General features: G+C 41.6%; 1 protein-coding gene across 1 annotated transcript in view; it reads right to left on the bottom strand.

Annotated features, from left to right (window-relative positions):
- The window catches only part of PCSK1 (proprotein convertase subtilisin/kexin type 1), a 52,325-nt gene that overhangs the window by 34,476 nt on the left and 3,964 nt on the right, over positions 1-13,885 (bottom strand). The window contains exons 3-5 of the mRNA XM_005683449.3: positions 10,159-10,269; positions 7,849-7,995; positions 5,796-5,872 (exon numbers count right to left, since the gene is read on the bottom strand). Of these exons, the coding sequence (XP_005683506.2) occupies positions 5,796-5,872; positions 7,849-7,995; positions 10,159-10,269 (335 nt within the window). The remainder of the gene's footprint in view (positions 1-5,795; positions 5,873-7,848; positions 7,996-10,158; positions 10,270-13,885) is intronic.

The raw sequence follows: 13,885 nt of genomic DNA, 5'->3' as shown, positions 1-13,885 counted from the left end.
TCTGACAGTTTCAGAAACCACATGAAGGAAATGGTTTCAGTCCCATGTTTTTGGTGTTGAAGTGACCCCTTCCCTCCCCCCTCACTGGTGACTTCCTTGGATCAGGTTAATCTGGACCAGTCTTAGGGGGATATGTAGAACAGAGCCCCCCTCAAGCCCTCCTCTCCTCTTCTAACCATACACCAGACTAAAACATCCGAAGGTTTCCTGGTCCCAAGGGGATTTCAAATTTTTTAACAAGGCACTCCAGGCTATTTGTGATGCCAGGGTGCTCCTGCAACTCTAATTGGGACCAGCAGCCTGAACAAGACTAGTTTTGCAACCAGACGATGAGGGTAATTTACGACTTCAGAACATTTGGGGGAAAAGAAAAACCATCTCTTAAACAGACCAAAGTCTACTGTTAAAGTATCATTTCTGAAATTCTAGAGATAGTGATTGTCTTTTCCTGTCACCTTCCTGACCTCAGGAAGGTCAATAAGTTGAGGGAACTTTAATGTGAATGTGGTTGCTTCATGCCTTTATTCCATTGTGAAAGCTCCCAGGAGCAGCATGAAGGCTGTGGACGCCTTTGGAGGAGCCGCTGACCACATATGCTGACACAGAGGGAAAAGAGCAAGGGTTAGGTCTGAGCAAATGTCAGCCAGCTCCTTCTGATTACTACTCTACTGGACATCTATTAATATAGGCCAGAATGAAATAGAAAAATTCTTAATTGTGGTCTTTTAAAATAAACCTGTTTCACTTTTCTTTTTTTACCTAAAATACCAAAGATGATTTCCTGGTCTCCTTCCACTGAATGATGGCCTCCTTTATTTTAATACTGAATAGGAGTCCTAAGTCAGAACAATGCAATTCACAGTCTTCCCTGATGAAGCAGGCACCGACTTCTTTTTGGTTTTCCAGCATTTTCCCATTTGGGGAAGTAACCCTCAGCCACTCATTGTGAGTCTCTATCATGAGATTTGTCCTCCCAGACAGCTTTCAAGAACTGATGCTTTAAGTTCCATGTGAGCCTTGTGGATCTTGCTATGAGGCATTCTCTGTTGAGAATGAAGCTAAGTAGAGGTGAGCAGTGCTAGGAGATGGAGATAGAGTAATAGGTGTCCTCAAGGCATATTATTTGAGTTTCTGGATCTTGCCATGCTTGCAGCTGATCATCTCTTGGGTAAAAAATATTTTAAAATCTCCCTTTTCAAGTTAGGATTCTCTCACTTGCAACTGAAGCTGTCCTGACCAATATACATTCATTCTCTGCAAAATGCATGCATATTGAACATGAAGAAGGCATCTTATGCTTCTTTGGGGGCTTAGCCCTCTCTACCTTTGTAGAAGGGAAAATTCAGTTGCCATCCTCTGAGAAATATGCTACCAGAAGTCACCGCCACCTGAATTTCTGTTCATACAAAATGAAAGACAGGGTCCAAGATAGCAAGGTCTCCAGGTGGATAGATAGAGCGTACAGAATCAGCCTGTGGGCAGACATCTCCAGCACTATACCTCTGTCCTAAAAATGATGCAACATGACACTACCCATTATTTCTCTCTCTTTACATGCTAAGGACTATTTTCTTTAAAAAATGTAGGACCATGTACAAATAGGAATTGATATCTTTCCCTCCTCTTATCCTCACTTCTCACCTCCGTACCTTGAGAAAAAGAAGACTTTATCAAAGTGCTTCCATGTCATTCTTTTTAGACATATGGCTTTCTTCCCTTAAATCAGCCTCTGAGGTAAAAGCAACCTCTACTATCTTAGAACACAATGGTTGTAACTGGCATTTAAACACATTTATTTTTAAAAAATTATTTCAGATGGTAATTTAAAGACTACCATGGCACTTGTTAAAATATCCTTGCCATATATGTTACATAGCTAGAAAAATAATCTGAAATTTTTGTTGAAATATTGATTACAAATTCATGCTAGATTACTAGTAAGAGTTACCTGCACTTTTAAGATTTTGTTATTTAGTGATGCATCTCTTGATTTGCAGAGAAGAATTCAAATGCAGCTTTTATTAACTTCATTTACATAGTAATAAAGAACAGCAGCAACACAGATAGTTTGGAGAGATAAATCCCTTGGAACTGAGAGATAATAGGTCTCTAACTGCTATGATGGCCAAAACAAAATGGGGCAATTCATTTTCTAAACCTAAGGGATTTATTTCTGACACTATGCTGGAAGGGTAACTAACTCTATTTTTTATTGTGCCTTTTGATAAATGATGGGGATGTTAGCTTTTTTGTTGATGATCAAGAGGACCCTGAGATATAGTTGCTTTTTGTGTAATTTTCAAATAGCAGATTCTGAATTGGCTCAGAAAATTGACTTGTCTCTGCTTCTGCTCTTATCAGATGATATTATTCTTGTCATGCTTTTTTCCTCACTGAAAGGAGTTCTACCTTAGTTGCTAAATGAGAAGCCTTAATCATCATTATCATAAGACATGTTTAACTTGTTCTATGTACCAGACACTATGCAAGTCAATTATATATATAAACCTATTTAATCCCCACAAATCCCCAATGAAATAGGTACCATCATTATCTCTTTGGTTGTTTTTCAGTCACTCAGTGGTGTCTGACTCTTTCTGACCCCATGGACTGCAGCACACCAGGCTCCCCTGTCCTTTACCATCTGCAGGAGTTTGCTCAAACTCAAGTCCATTAAGTCGGTGATGCCATCCAAACATCCCGTCCTGTGTCATCCCTTTCTCATCCTGCCTTCAGTCTTTCCCAACCCCAGGTCTTTTCTAATGTGTCAGCTCTTTGCATCAGGTGGCCCAAAGTTTTGGAGCTTCAGTATCAATCCTTCTAGTGAATATTAAGGATTGATTTCCTTTAGGACTGAGTGGTTTGATCTCCTTGCAGTCCAAGGGACTCTCAAGAGTCTTCTCCAACATCACAGTTCAAAAGCATCACTTTTTCAGTGCTCAGCTTTCTTTATGATCCAACTCTCACATCCATACAGGATTACTGGAAAAACCATAGCTTTGACTATACAGATCTTTGTCAGCAAAGTAGTGTCCCTGCCTTTTAATATGCTGTGTAGGTTGGTCATAACTTTTCTTCCAAGGAGCAAGTGTCTTTTAATATCATAGCTGAAGTCACCATCTGCAGTGATTTTGGAGCCCAAGAAAATAAAAGTCTATCACAGTAGATGATAAAACTAGTCACAAAGAAGTTAAATAAGTTGCTCACGGTCACTCAGCTATTAAGTGAAAGATCTAAGAATTGATCTAAATCTAACTGCAAAGTCTGTGCTCTTAAGTGTTTGGCTATGCTATCCTAACCCTATACTATGTGCATGGCCCATGGTCTGCTATGCTCTGGAGGAAGCTCATAGTTTTCAGGCACAAATTAAATAAAATTGTATAGGCTGCTACCTTGGGGCTTTTGAAACTCTGTGAATTGGCTATCATCACTATCATGAGTTGCAAGTCTCTTTTGTTTGGCAGTGGGAAAGAAGGACATCTGAGTTCCCCTTTTCACAAGTACTAAACTCCAAGAATATCATTTCACCAGGTATTCACCTATCATGCATCTGCCACACGAATCATCACCCACGTTGGATCCTGGACCAGACCCAAGGCACACTGCCTAGGAAAGAGGCTGGCCTGACCCCTCCAGCTAACAGTCTCCTCAGCTGAACCCATGTGGGTGGGAGCGGATTTCCCTCTTAGTCTTGACCAAGGGAAAGGAATGAGAGTTGTCACTTCTAGTTCATTCTAGGAAGAATGCCCTTTTCTTCTCAGCACTTATTGCCCATTTCCTTAGGTTGTTTCTTTTAGGAGAGTAGGTAAACAGGGATCTTGTCACCTTGTTTTGAGACAAATAAAAATAGAGGCAGAGTAAGGTGAGTGACTTCCTCAGAGCCATCCTCCTTTCTGGTGATTGGCAAAGCTCTCACTACCAGCCAGGCTAACACTGCAAGGTACTGCTGTAAAAGGATAGAAGTTCCTCCCGGTCCCACACTGCTCTCACTCAGAAATATGGCTGAACATTTTTCTGGGGGAGTCCTGCTCTAAGTTTCTGGGACATCCCACTTTCCTCCAAGACCCCCCTCCCCCCCCCCCCCCCCCCGCCTCATGGCTCCTATTGTGTTGTTACTGGAATATTCTAGCCTCTAGGGCTGCTTGTGGTTGACCCCTTTAAAAGATAAATGCTAGAAGAAATAAATGGTACTGAAGGAAAGTAAATGGTACCTCCCCAAGCCTCCCCTTTCCCCCAAAGGAAGAAATATCCATCCAGAAGTTGAAGCCAAGTCCTGGAGCTCCAGACTCCCTTCCTGGGGTTTGTTAGCCTTCTGGAGGAGGAAAATCCAATGTAACAGCTTTCGGTCAACAGTACCACACCAGCCACGTGGGAATTCCGAGACAATCAGGGAGAAACTGGGAGTGAAAGTGAAAGCGAGAAAGAGAGAGAGCTGACTGACCCAAGTTGGATACTAATCCAAGAGGGAGGAAGAAAGGACAGGGAAGTACATTATATGACAGCCACAAAGAGCTTGTCCCTGCCTGCTTTTTCCCCCCACTTGTAGCCATGCTCATTTTGCCTTGACCTTCTCTTTTGGTGTGAGTTTCTTTTGGGTGAAGCAAATGAAAATCAAAGAGTGAAATGTCTCTTTCAAGTCTGTGAGAGATGTCTTTATGCACAAAGATGAGTTTTCCCATGGGCCTGGACACGGGGCTGTGTGACTAGAGGGTGAAGTTCCTTTGGAGCTAAGAAAAAAGGTTAAAATGTCTCCTGCCTTTGGGTCTTCATTTGCTTTGTTGCTTTGCCAAGTCTGGCTCTTAGCCTCACTCATTACCCAGTGGATACTATGGAGAGTTTGTTTAGGAGTCAGAAGATGTCCTTTGCCTCTTCCTTTTAGCTTTAAAATACCCAGAAGAAACTCTGGAACAGACTAATTGGCCCAATGCCCTGAAGACTGTGATGGATTTGAGTGCCAAGCCTTATGGTGTATTTCTCTTGTCTGGTGCCTTGCCATGCTCTTCTGAGGGGACTAGTGAGCATGGTTGTGGCTACCATAGGAAGTCGTAGGGATTTGTTATTTTGGCCATCTGTATTTCTCTTCGTGGCTAGCAACAAGCTTGTTGCCAATAGTGAAAGATTCATAGAGGAACTAGGCGCAATGGTAATGGAGTGAAGATTTTTATTCTTTAATGCTTTGGACTGAAAGCAAATCAAACCAATGAATCCTAAAGGAAATCAGCCCTGAGTATTCATTGGAAGAACTGTTGCTGAAGCTGAGGCTCGAATAAATACTTTTCCACCTGTTGGGCAGCTGACTCATTGGAAAAGACCCTGATGCTGATAAAGGCTGAAGGCAAAAGACTGGGGCAGCAGAGGATGAGATGGTTAGATAGCATCATCAACTCAATGGATGTGAGTCTGAGGAAGCTCTGGGAGATGGTGAACGACAAGGGAGCCTGGTATGTTGCAGTTCATGGGATCTCAGAGCTGAACATGATTTAGCAACTGAACAACAACAATAAATGTCCCAAATATTTCTTCTTAAGCCATAGATATTCAGTAACATTTTGAGGGGAACATTTCATAGTATAAGAAGAAAGTTTAATTGAAATATAGTCCTGTAAGCCAAAAGGAATATAAAAATAGAAGCTTCTGTTTCCTGTTTTAAAAGCAACAAAATGTTGTAGTATGGATGGTGTACATGAGCATTTTCTGAGAGCAAAAATGTGGATCATATTTATAGTGTAATTTTCTCAAATAAGATGAAAGCATTTTAAAGCACTTACCCCACCCCCAAATCCACATTTACTTACTTGTTCTCATTTGTGGGATCATATCGGGGAAATGGATCATGGTCATTATCATTAAAATCATAGCTGGCCTCCGGATCCTAAAGAGAAAGCAAAAATAACACTGTACCATCAAAAAAAAAAAAAAAAAAAGCAGTGCTTTCCAAGTCTTCTTCAGTTCAGTTTAGTCTCTCAGTTTGTGTCTGACTCTTTGCGACCCCATGAACCACAGCATACCAGGCCTCCCTGTCCATCACCAACTCCCGGAGTCCACCCAAACTCATGTCTATTGAGTATGTGATGCCATCCAACCATCTCATCCTCTGTTGTCCCCTTCTCCTCCTGCCTTCAATCTTTCCCAGCATCAGGGTCTTTTCAAATGAGTCAGCTCTTCACATCAGGTGGCCAAAGTATCGGAGTTTCAGCTTCAACATCAGTCCTTCCAATCTATTCCCATCCTGGCTGATGGCTTGAGACTCTGCAGTTTAGAGTTTCTGGCCCCATTTTTGATCATTCATCATAGCCAGAAACCAGGCAGAGATGACGTGCACAGAGAAGTGAGCCAACAATTCTCAGTGAATGTTTCCAAACCTATAGAATCTCATAGGCTAGTAGAACAGGAGGAGTCAGAGTTTATTTAGTTCAACCATGTCATTTTCCAAATGGGAAAATTGAGATCCAGAGAAGTGGAATGGTTCAACTGGCTATAGAGCTAGTTGGTAACACTTTGACACTCATCTTTCCTAAGGATACAGGTGCAAAGAGCTGGCTGTGGGGTGGGGCTCAGGTCTACAGTGAGCTCCTTCAGCCACCCCAGTTACACTAAATAGACTTAAAACAGACTGCTATTCTCTGTATTTCTCTGCTGCTGCTGCTTAGTCACTCAGTCACGTCCAACTCTTTGTGACCCCATGGACTGTAGCCTAGCAGGCTCCTCTGTCCATGGGATTCTCCAGGCAAGAATACTGGAGTGGGTTGCCATTCCCTCCTCCAATAAAGAAGGCTGAGTGCTGAAGAACTGATGCTTTTGAACTGTGGTGCTGGAGAAGACTCTTAAGAGTCCCTTGGACTGCAAGGAGATCCAACCACCTTTTAATAATTGTGTCACCACTCGGGCTGTTCTTTATGTTTCTCTGTCTTAATAATTGCTAATTGTTTTCGTCTCTTCTTTTCCACCCCATTTCCTTTGTTCTTTAGCTTTGGAACGTTGGTTGAGTAGAAAGGCTGGGATAAAAACAGGAGGTAGTATTCAAGATAAAACACAGATCTGTAAATCAAGACCTGAAATATTTTTAATTCATTAGTTTGCTGGGTTTCAGGTGTGGCTCATTGGGTCTTCGATCTCTGTTGTGGCATGTAAGAGCTTTTAACTGTGGCCTGTGGAATATTCAGTTGTAGTGTGCGAGCTCTTAGTCGTGGCATGTGGAATCTATTAATAGTTCCTTGACCAGGGATCGAACCCAGGACCCCTGCTTTGGGCGCATGGAGTTTTATCCACAGGACCATCAAGGAAGTCCCCTAAAGACCTAAAATATTATGGAGAACTTCATAAACAAGTAAATAATTTACTTACTTCCCATTTTTGGTAAACTTTTCTCAGCTTGTTATTTTTGCACTATGAAGTACATGCTCTGATTTGCATGGATGGAGTCACATTCATATAACCTCACAATGTGAGAGCTATTGACCCACAGGGAATGTGAGGAGGATGACTGTGCAAATGACCTCAGATGTGAGGCTTGATCTGATTGCTTTCATATCTCCCAGTACTGAGTGGCATAGAATTTGAATGGCTTTTTAGTAATCTAGCCTGTGTAAGTGCCTCCTCCAACCACAACACACATAACTTTTGTACAGTCCTGGCTTCAGTGAATCCTTTCAAAGTCTAGTGATACAAAAAAAAAAGAAAGAAAGAAATTTATGTGCACTGGTAGAGGGGTGAAGGAAGTAACCAAAGCTTGGCTCATCAACCCCAGGGCTCACTCAGAGCACCTCTTGCTTGAGGAAGTGAAGCCCTAACTGTATGTCTGTGTAGACAGCTCCCTAAGCTGCAGCAACAGGAGGGGCTTAGACTCACATAGTTGGCATAGATGTCTGTGTGGTTCCACTCCAAGCCATCATCCAGTACAGTGATAACAACGCCTTTGCCTGTGATGCCTTTTTGCCAAACAGGTATCACATGGAGATCCAGCTTGGGCAGGGTTGCAGTCATCCTTGTATCTTGCTGGTAAAAAAGAACAAAGAAGCATTGGTAAAATCATAATTCGTTTGCTGCACAATGAGAACTGAAGCTCCAGTCTTGAGACCCATCTTTCTTTTTCCTGGGGTCATTCTATTCTTTAGAAGCAGACAATTAGGTGAAATAAAAGACAAAGTTGAGGGGAGGACCAAGTGAATCATCACAGTTCTGCTCTTTTTCCAGTTGTTCCAATGGAAAATCACTCGAAAAGATGAATCACCCTGTGCCCCTTGTCTTTGAGCTGTGTGGCTTTGAAGAAGTTTATCCCTAAGTTGCTTTCATTTATAATTACATGCTCAAGCTTTTCATCTACTGAAGCTTTATTTGCTGCCCCAAGTTTCTGTCTCCCCCAAATCCTAAACTTTCACTGCCACATTGAACGGACTTTATTTTGTCTGGTTCACAGTTACTCGTGGATTTTTTAATATATATATATAATTTTCTAAAAGAAAAAGCAGAACCTGGAATGCCCACGAAGCTGTGGTCTTACCAGGACTTGGAACTGAACTGTTTGTTTCCAAGTATGAGTGATTTAGGGAGTCAGTATCTGTGAGAGGTGATTTAGGATTTTTTTTTTCAGGTAACTTTTCTGAGAGTTACAGTATGTGGGGCTGTAGGGAAGAGAAATTGGACAGCAAAGGAATACATATATGAGCACATCCCCAAGCATTCAAGAGAGATGCATTAGAAGAGAGCCAGGTTTTTAGTGAAGGGATCAACAGGAAACTTACAAATGACAGCAATCAAAAGTATCAGTGAATGCATTGCCCCCTGGCTGATGCCCATCAGAAAGAAGAGGAGCAAAACCAGAATTTTCTAGGCCAACATGAAGCCAAATCCCGGGAGGCTGGAACTGCACACAAATTGTTGGCCAAAGCCAGAGATGGACTCTCTGTCAGTGGGAGGAACAATCAAAGACTGTGGCTGTTAAGAGTATGGTCTCTGGAGCTATGAACTATGGTCCCACCACAAGAATCATGTGATTTTTGGCAAGTTATTCAACTTGCCAATGTCTCTGTTTCTTCCTCTGTTAAAAGGGAATACTTATTATATGAACAACAAAATGTTGCGTAAGAACTAAATGAGTTAATTCATGTCAAACAGGATAGTATTAATATTTGGCACATGGTAGACGCACGGGTGTTAATGAGTGTCTTCTGCAGTGAGCAAGTGTCACTTAGGTTAGGAGAGTTTCAAGAGGAATTGATCTCCTTTCCTGTCCGTTCTGCAACAAGGATGTCTAGCCCTCAGCTTATGGCTCTCATGAAATTTTATCTTTTACAATATTCTCGACAATAAGCACGTCTATTCCCATGTGTTACTACAGTAGAGGCTTAATGTGAAAACAGAAGGGAGAGCACTCTGCAGGCAGGCAGGCAGGAGCATGTACAGTTTCTCCACTCACTGCCCACATTCCTGTAAGGATTTGGGAAACTGTCTTCAAGGTAGACTGTGTGTGTGTTAGTTGCTCAGTCGTGTTTGACTCTCTGCGACCCCATGGATTGTAGCTTGCGAGGCTTCTCTGTCCATGGGATTCTCCAGGCAAGAATACTGGAGTGCGTTGCCATTTCCTTCTCCAGGGGATCTTCCCGACCCAGGGATCGAACACATCTGCATTGCAGGCAGATTCTTTACTGTCTGAATCACCAGGGAAGCCCCTTGAGGTAGAACTGGTTTGTAAGTCTAGACATTCACAGATAGATGCCTTTTGTCTTTCCTCATGTTCCTTCCTTTAGCCTAGTTCAGAGATTCTCACCTGGGAGCATGTATGAATTATCATTCAGGGCTATATATACTGAATCACGTTCACTGTCCTCTTCGGGTAATTTAAAGGGTTCTCAGGAGTAACCTTGAGCAGGTCTGATTTTTGCCATGAATGCTGTTTTGCAACCCCACCTTACAAGACCCGATTTTTCTGTACTTATTGCAGATAAACGTAAGGAGACTTCCTCTTGTAGAAGCTAAAGATCTGTGTTTTCAGACGTTCTCACACAGAGCCAAACAGAAGATCCAGATCATGGAAGGTCCCATTCACCCTGATCTCTGGGTAACACAGCCCTGTACTGAATTATCTGTTACTTAAAAATATCAATTGTTCAGAGATAACAAGTAGCCCAGGGCCTATGCAGTCCTCATGCAAGTACTTACCAAGTACCACTGCTGATTCCACATCGGATCGTTGAAGAGATCTAGTGCTGAGTCTCTTAGAACTGAACGTTTACTTCTTTCTTTTTCATACTGTTGTTCTGCCCATATCACCTACCAGGAGTTTTATAGCAAGAAAATCAACAGTTAAACAGCCACCTCTGGTGTAATCATCTTCCCTCTAACTAGCTCTAGTATTCTCTCCATCAGTGTTTTCACCTGACTGCAGATCACTGGCAGCTCAGTGAGAAAAAGGGCTTGCCCTCTGCGGAGATCACCATTTCCTCTATTATGGTAAAGTGTGCCTTTACGAGGAGGAGAAGTAGTCAGTGAAGTGATGGTTCCCTCAAATTATTGACACTGTGATTCCAGTGGAAGTAAAAGTTCAGCCTGCTTTCATCAGCAAATGGACCATAATACCCGTTTTTATATTGAGGTTCCAGGGTTCCATAGCTGAACATTTGTCCATTTGCACAGAATGAGTCAACAAGCTAAGAGATCTCAGAGACTGCTGTTATGTTGCTCTTACAGCCTAATTTCTCTTTCTTTATTCACAAAAATAGAAATTGCAGATGTGACAAAAGACAGGAAAGGTGCTGTGTCTTTGCCGATTCAAAATTCTGGCTCCCCTTGTGCTTCAGCCTTCTGCTTAAGAATATTTAATATGAGAAACAGATCTGGGATGATGGATGAGCCCTGCTGACCATGCACACTTATCATTAATTTCATTTCATGTATTATGCAAGGAGATCTGACAATACAAAAATTACCTTTCCAACATTTATAGCTTAATCCTATTACACTTGAGGCCCCAAGAGGTGAGGGACTGCCTTGTGGTTATATTCATTATGAGATGCTACCGTGCTCTGATTCTGCTGAGCAACATGACTGTTTTCTACCCAAAACATATCCTCTCTTTCGTACACATGATGATAGTCCAGTGTGTGAGAGGATATTGCTAATGTGAGAATACTAATGAGTCAGATCCAAAAATAAAAACTGAGAAATAATTTGCAGCTAAAGGATAAAACTGTCCAGTAAGACCATCGTGAATTTCCAATTAGAAAACATACTGCAAAACTATTATAAACATTGGAAGGGACTTGAGGGTTGAAAATTAGTCATTATAATTTATTTTTAAAGTGTCTGTATTTTCAAGCTTAATTTTTTTGGCTTAAAATACCTCAATGCTTGGAATATACTGCCTGCCATCTGAGTTGGTTTTTGGAAGCTGGCTGCTAGAGAATAAGTACTAATCTTTGAGGGAAAGAGTCACTTACAGTTAGAGGTTTCATTAACAGACTTACGGATAGTGTATTGGCGCACTTCAGAGTGCTAATTTGGAAGAATATTATCCCTATCAAAAAAAAGAGCAATAAAATGAAAATCAAGAGCATTTTTTAAAAAGTGGAAAAATAGAAGAGGCACTCTGCCATCTGATCAGGTAAACAACCAATTGGTGGAAACAGAGTTATGATTAACGTCATTAACCCCAAGTCTCGTATTAGTCTCTGTAAGAGCAGACCAAATGGAAGAGAGCAAATTGTATATATAGTAAGCATCATGTACTTACGGAGAAGGCAATGGCACCCCACTCCAGTACTCTTGCCTGGAAAATCCCATGAATGGAGGAGCCTGGTGGGCTGCAGTCCATGGGGTCGCTAAGAGTTGGACATGACTGAGCGACTTCACTTTCACTTTTCACTTTCATACACTGGAGAAGGAAATGGCAACCCACTCCAGTGTTCTTGCCTGGAGAATCCCAGGGACGAGGGAGCCTGGTGGGCTGCTGTCTATGGGGTCACACAGAGTCGGACACGACTGAAGCAACTTAGCAGTATAATGTACTTAATGGTAAATAATCCTTTTGGGACTTAATGCCCTTTGAAAAGGGCATTAAAAAGCATCTAGTCCAACCTTCCACTTCAAGCTTCAATGGGTTCTAGAATTTTTCCTGAAATTAAACTATTCTGGGGATAACTTTCATAGGATTATATAGACTTCCTTCTAATGAAGTTATGCTAGAGAGTAAATTCTTAGCTCTTCTTCATTGTTTTGCGATTTCTCCCCCAAGTCAATTACTAAGGAATTACAAATCAATTATCTAAAGAATAGAACTGGGCCATCTGTTCATTTTAGTGAGATACTTTGAATAATAACAGTTATATCTGCTTCACTCTATCCAGTTTTCTCCTGTGAAGATGAGAAGGGAGCTCAGTTTGACTTCCTTGTACATTGATGTCAGGCATGGATTTAGGCAGACAAGGAAATAGTTCTTGTTTTTTTGTCCAAAGACTAAGCCTAGCTAGAGTGCTGGAAGTTGTCATACTTTCAGAGTCCATATACAATTAACCATCTGCCCTGGGACAGTGAAGGAAAGATTTTATTGGACAAGAAACTTTTAAAGTGATGTTAAGGGCCTCTGCTTAGGTCTGTCCCTTCTAATTCATTCACTTGAGTAGAAGCCAGCAATGGTTGTTTCTGAGCTGCAGGTTGCTGCCCATGGTCCTGATACAACGTTCTTGGTCTGGGTTAGGTTGCTGCTTTCATGTTGGGACACTGGTAACCCAGGCCCAGTCATTTCCTACTCTCATAATTTGTCTTCCTTTTCCTCTTCTTCAAAAAATTCTATCAGATGCATAACAAAGTAGCAAATTATTTTACAGCGATTGTGAATTCCATGAACTTTCAACAATTTTAGCCCTGTTTTGTCACTTTCACTTTTCTTTATGGGAAGTTGAACATGTATGTTTTATCTCTCACAAAGCTTTCATAATTCTTGAGAATGTCCTAGGCAACAGAAATCATGTATGCAGATATCAGGCTTCCCAGGATAAATTTTCATCAGTATGGCATATTATTGAGAAAAGGCAAATTTTTCTCAAATTTTACTTCAAATTTTTATTTCATATCAGCCTTTCTATTGATGTTTATGACCTCAAAAACAGACTTCAAAAAGACCCTGAGGGATGGGATGGGGAGGGATGTGGGAGGGGGGGTTTAGGATGGGGACCACATGCACACCCGTGGCTGATTCATCTCAACGTATGGCAAAAGCCGCTGCTGCTGCTGCTGCTGCTAAGTCGCTTCAGTCGTGTCTGACTCTGTGCGACCCCATAGATGGCAGCCCACCAGGCTCCCCTGTCCCTGGGATTCTCCAGGCAAGAGTACTGGAGTGGGTTGCCATTTCCTTCTCCAATGCAAGAAAGTGAAAAGTGAAAGTGAAGACGCTCAGTCCTATCCGACTCTTAGCGACCCCGTGGACTGCAGCCTACCAGGCTCCTCCGTCCATGGGATTTTCCAGGCAAGAGTACTGGAGTGGGTTGCCACTACAATAGTGTAATTAGCCTCCAATTAAAATAAATAAATTAATTTTAAAAAATCAAAGGTACATTAGATATACATGATATTAGCCCCACACTTTACCTGTGTTCATTCTAGACTTTCCCTGCTGGTGCCAAATCGTTGAATATGTATACAAACCAGAATAAAAGGAGATCAAATACTCTGGGTCAGATAATACAATCCTTATGGAAACATTTGCCTATTGAAGATATCGATTTAAAACTCTCTCAAAAACACTAGTTCCCTATCTAACCAAATCAGATAGAAACAGCAGAATGTATTTTCAGATAACACTGAAATGTTATTAAGAATGGAGTTTCTGTATTATATTTGTTTGGCATCATTACATTGGATATCAAAATGCTTGGTACATAGATAGCCATAT

This window comes from Capra hircus, chromosome 7 (assembly GCF_001704415.2).
Source record: "Capra hircus breed San Clemente chromosome 7, ASM170441v1, whole genome shotgun sequence".
Taxonomy (NCBI): Eukaryota; Metazoa; Chordata; class Mammalia; order Artiodactyla; family Bovidae; genus Capra; species Capra hircus.
This window is presented reverse-complemented; position numbering and strand designations above follow the sequence as displayed.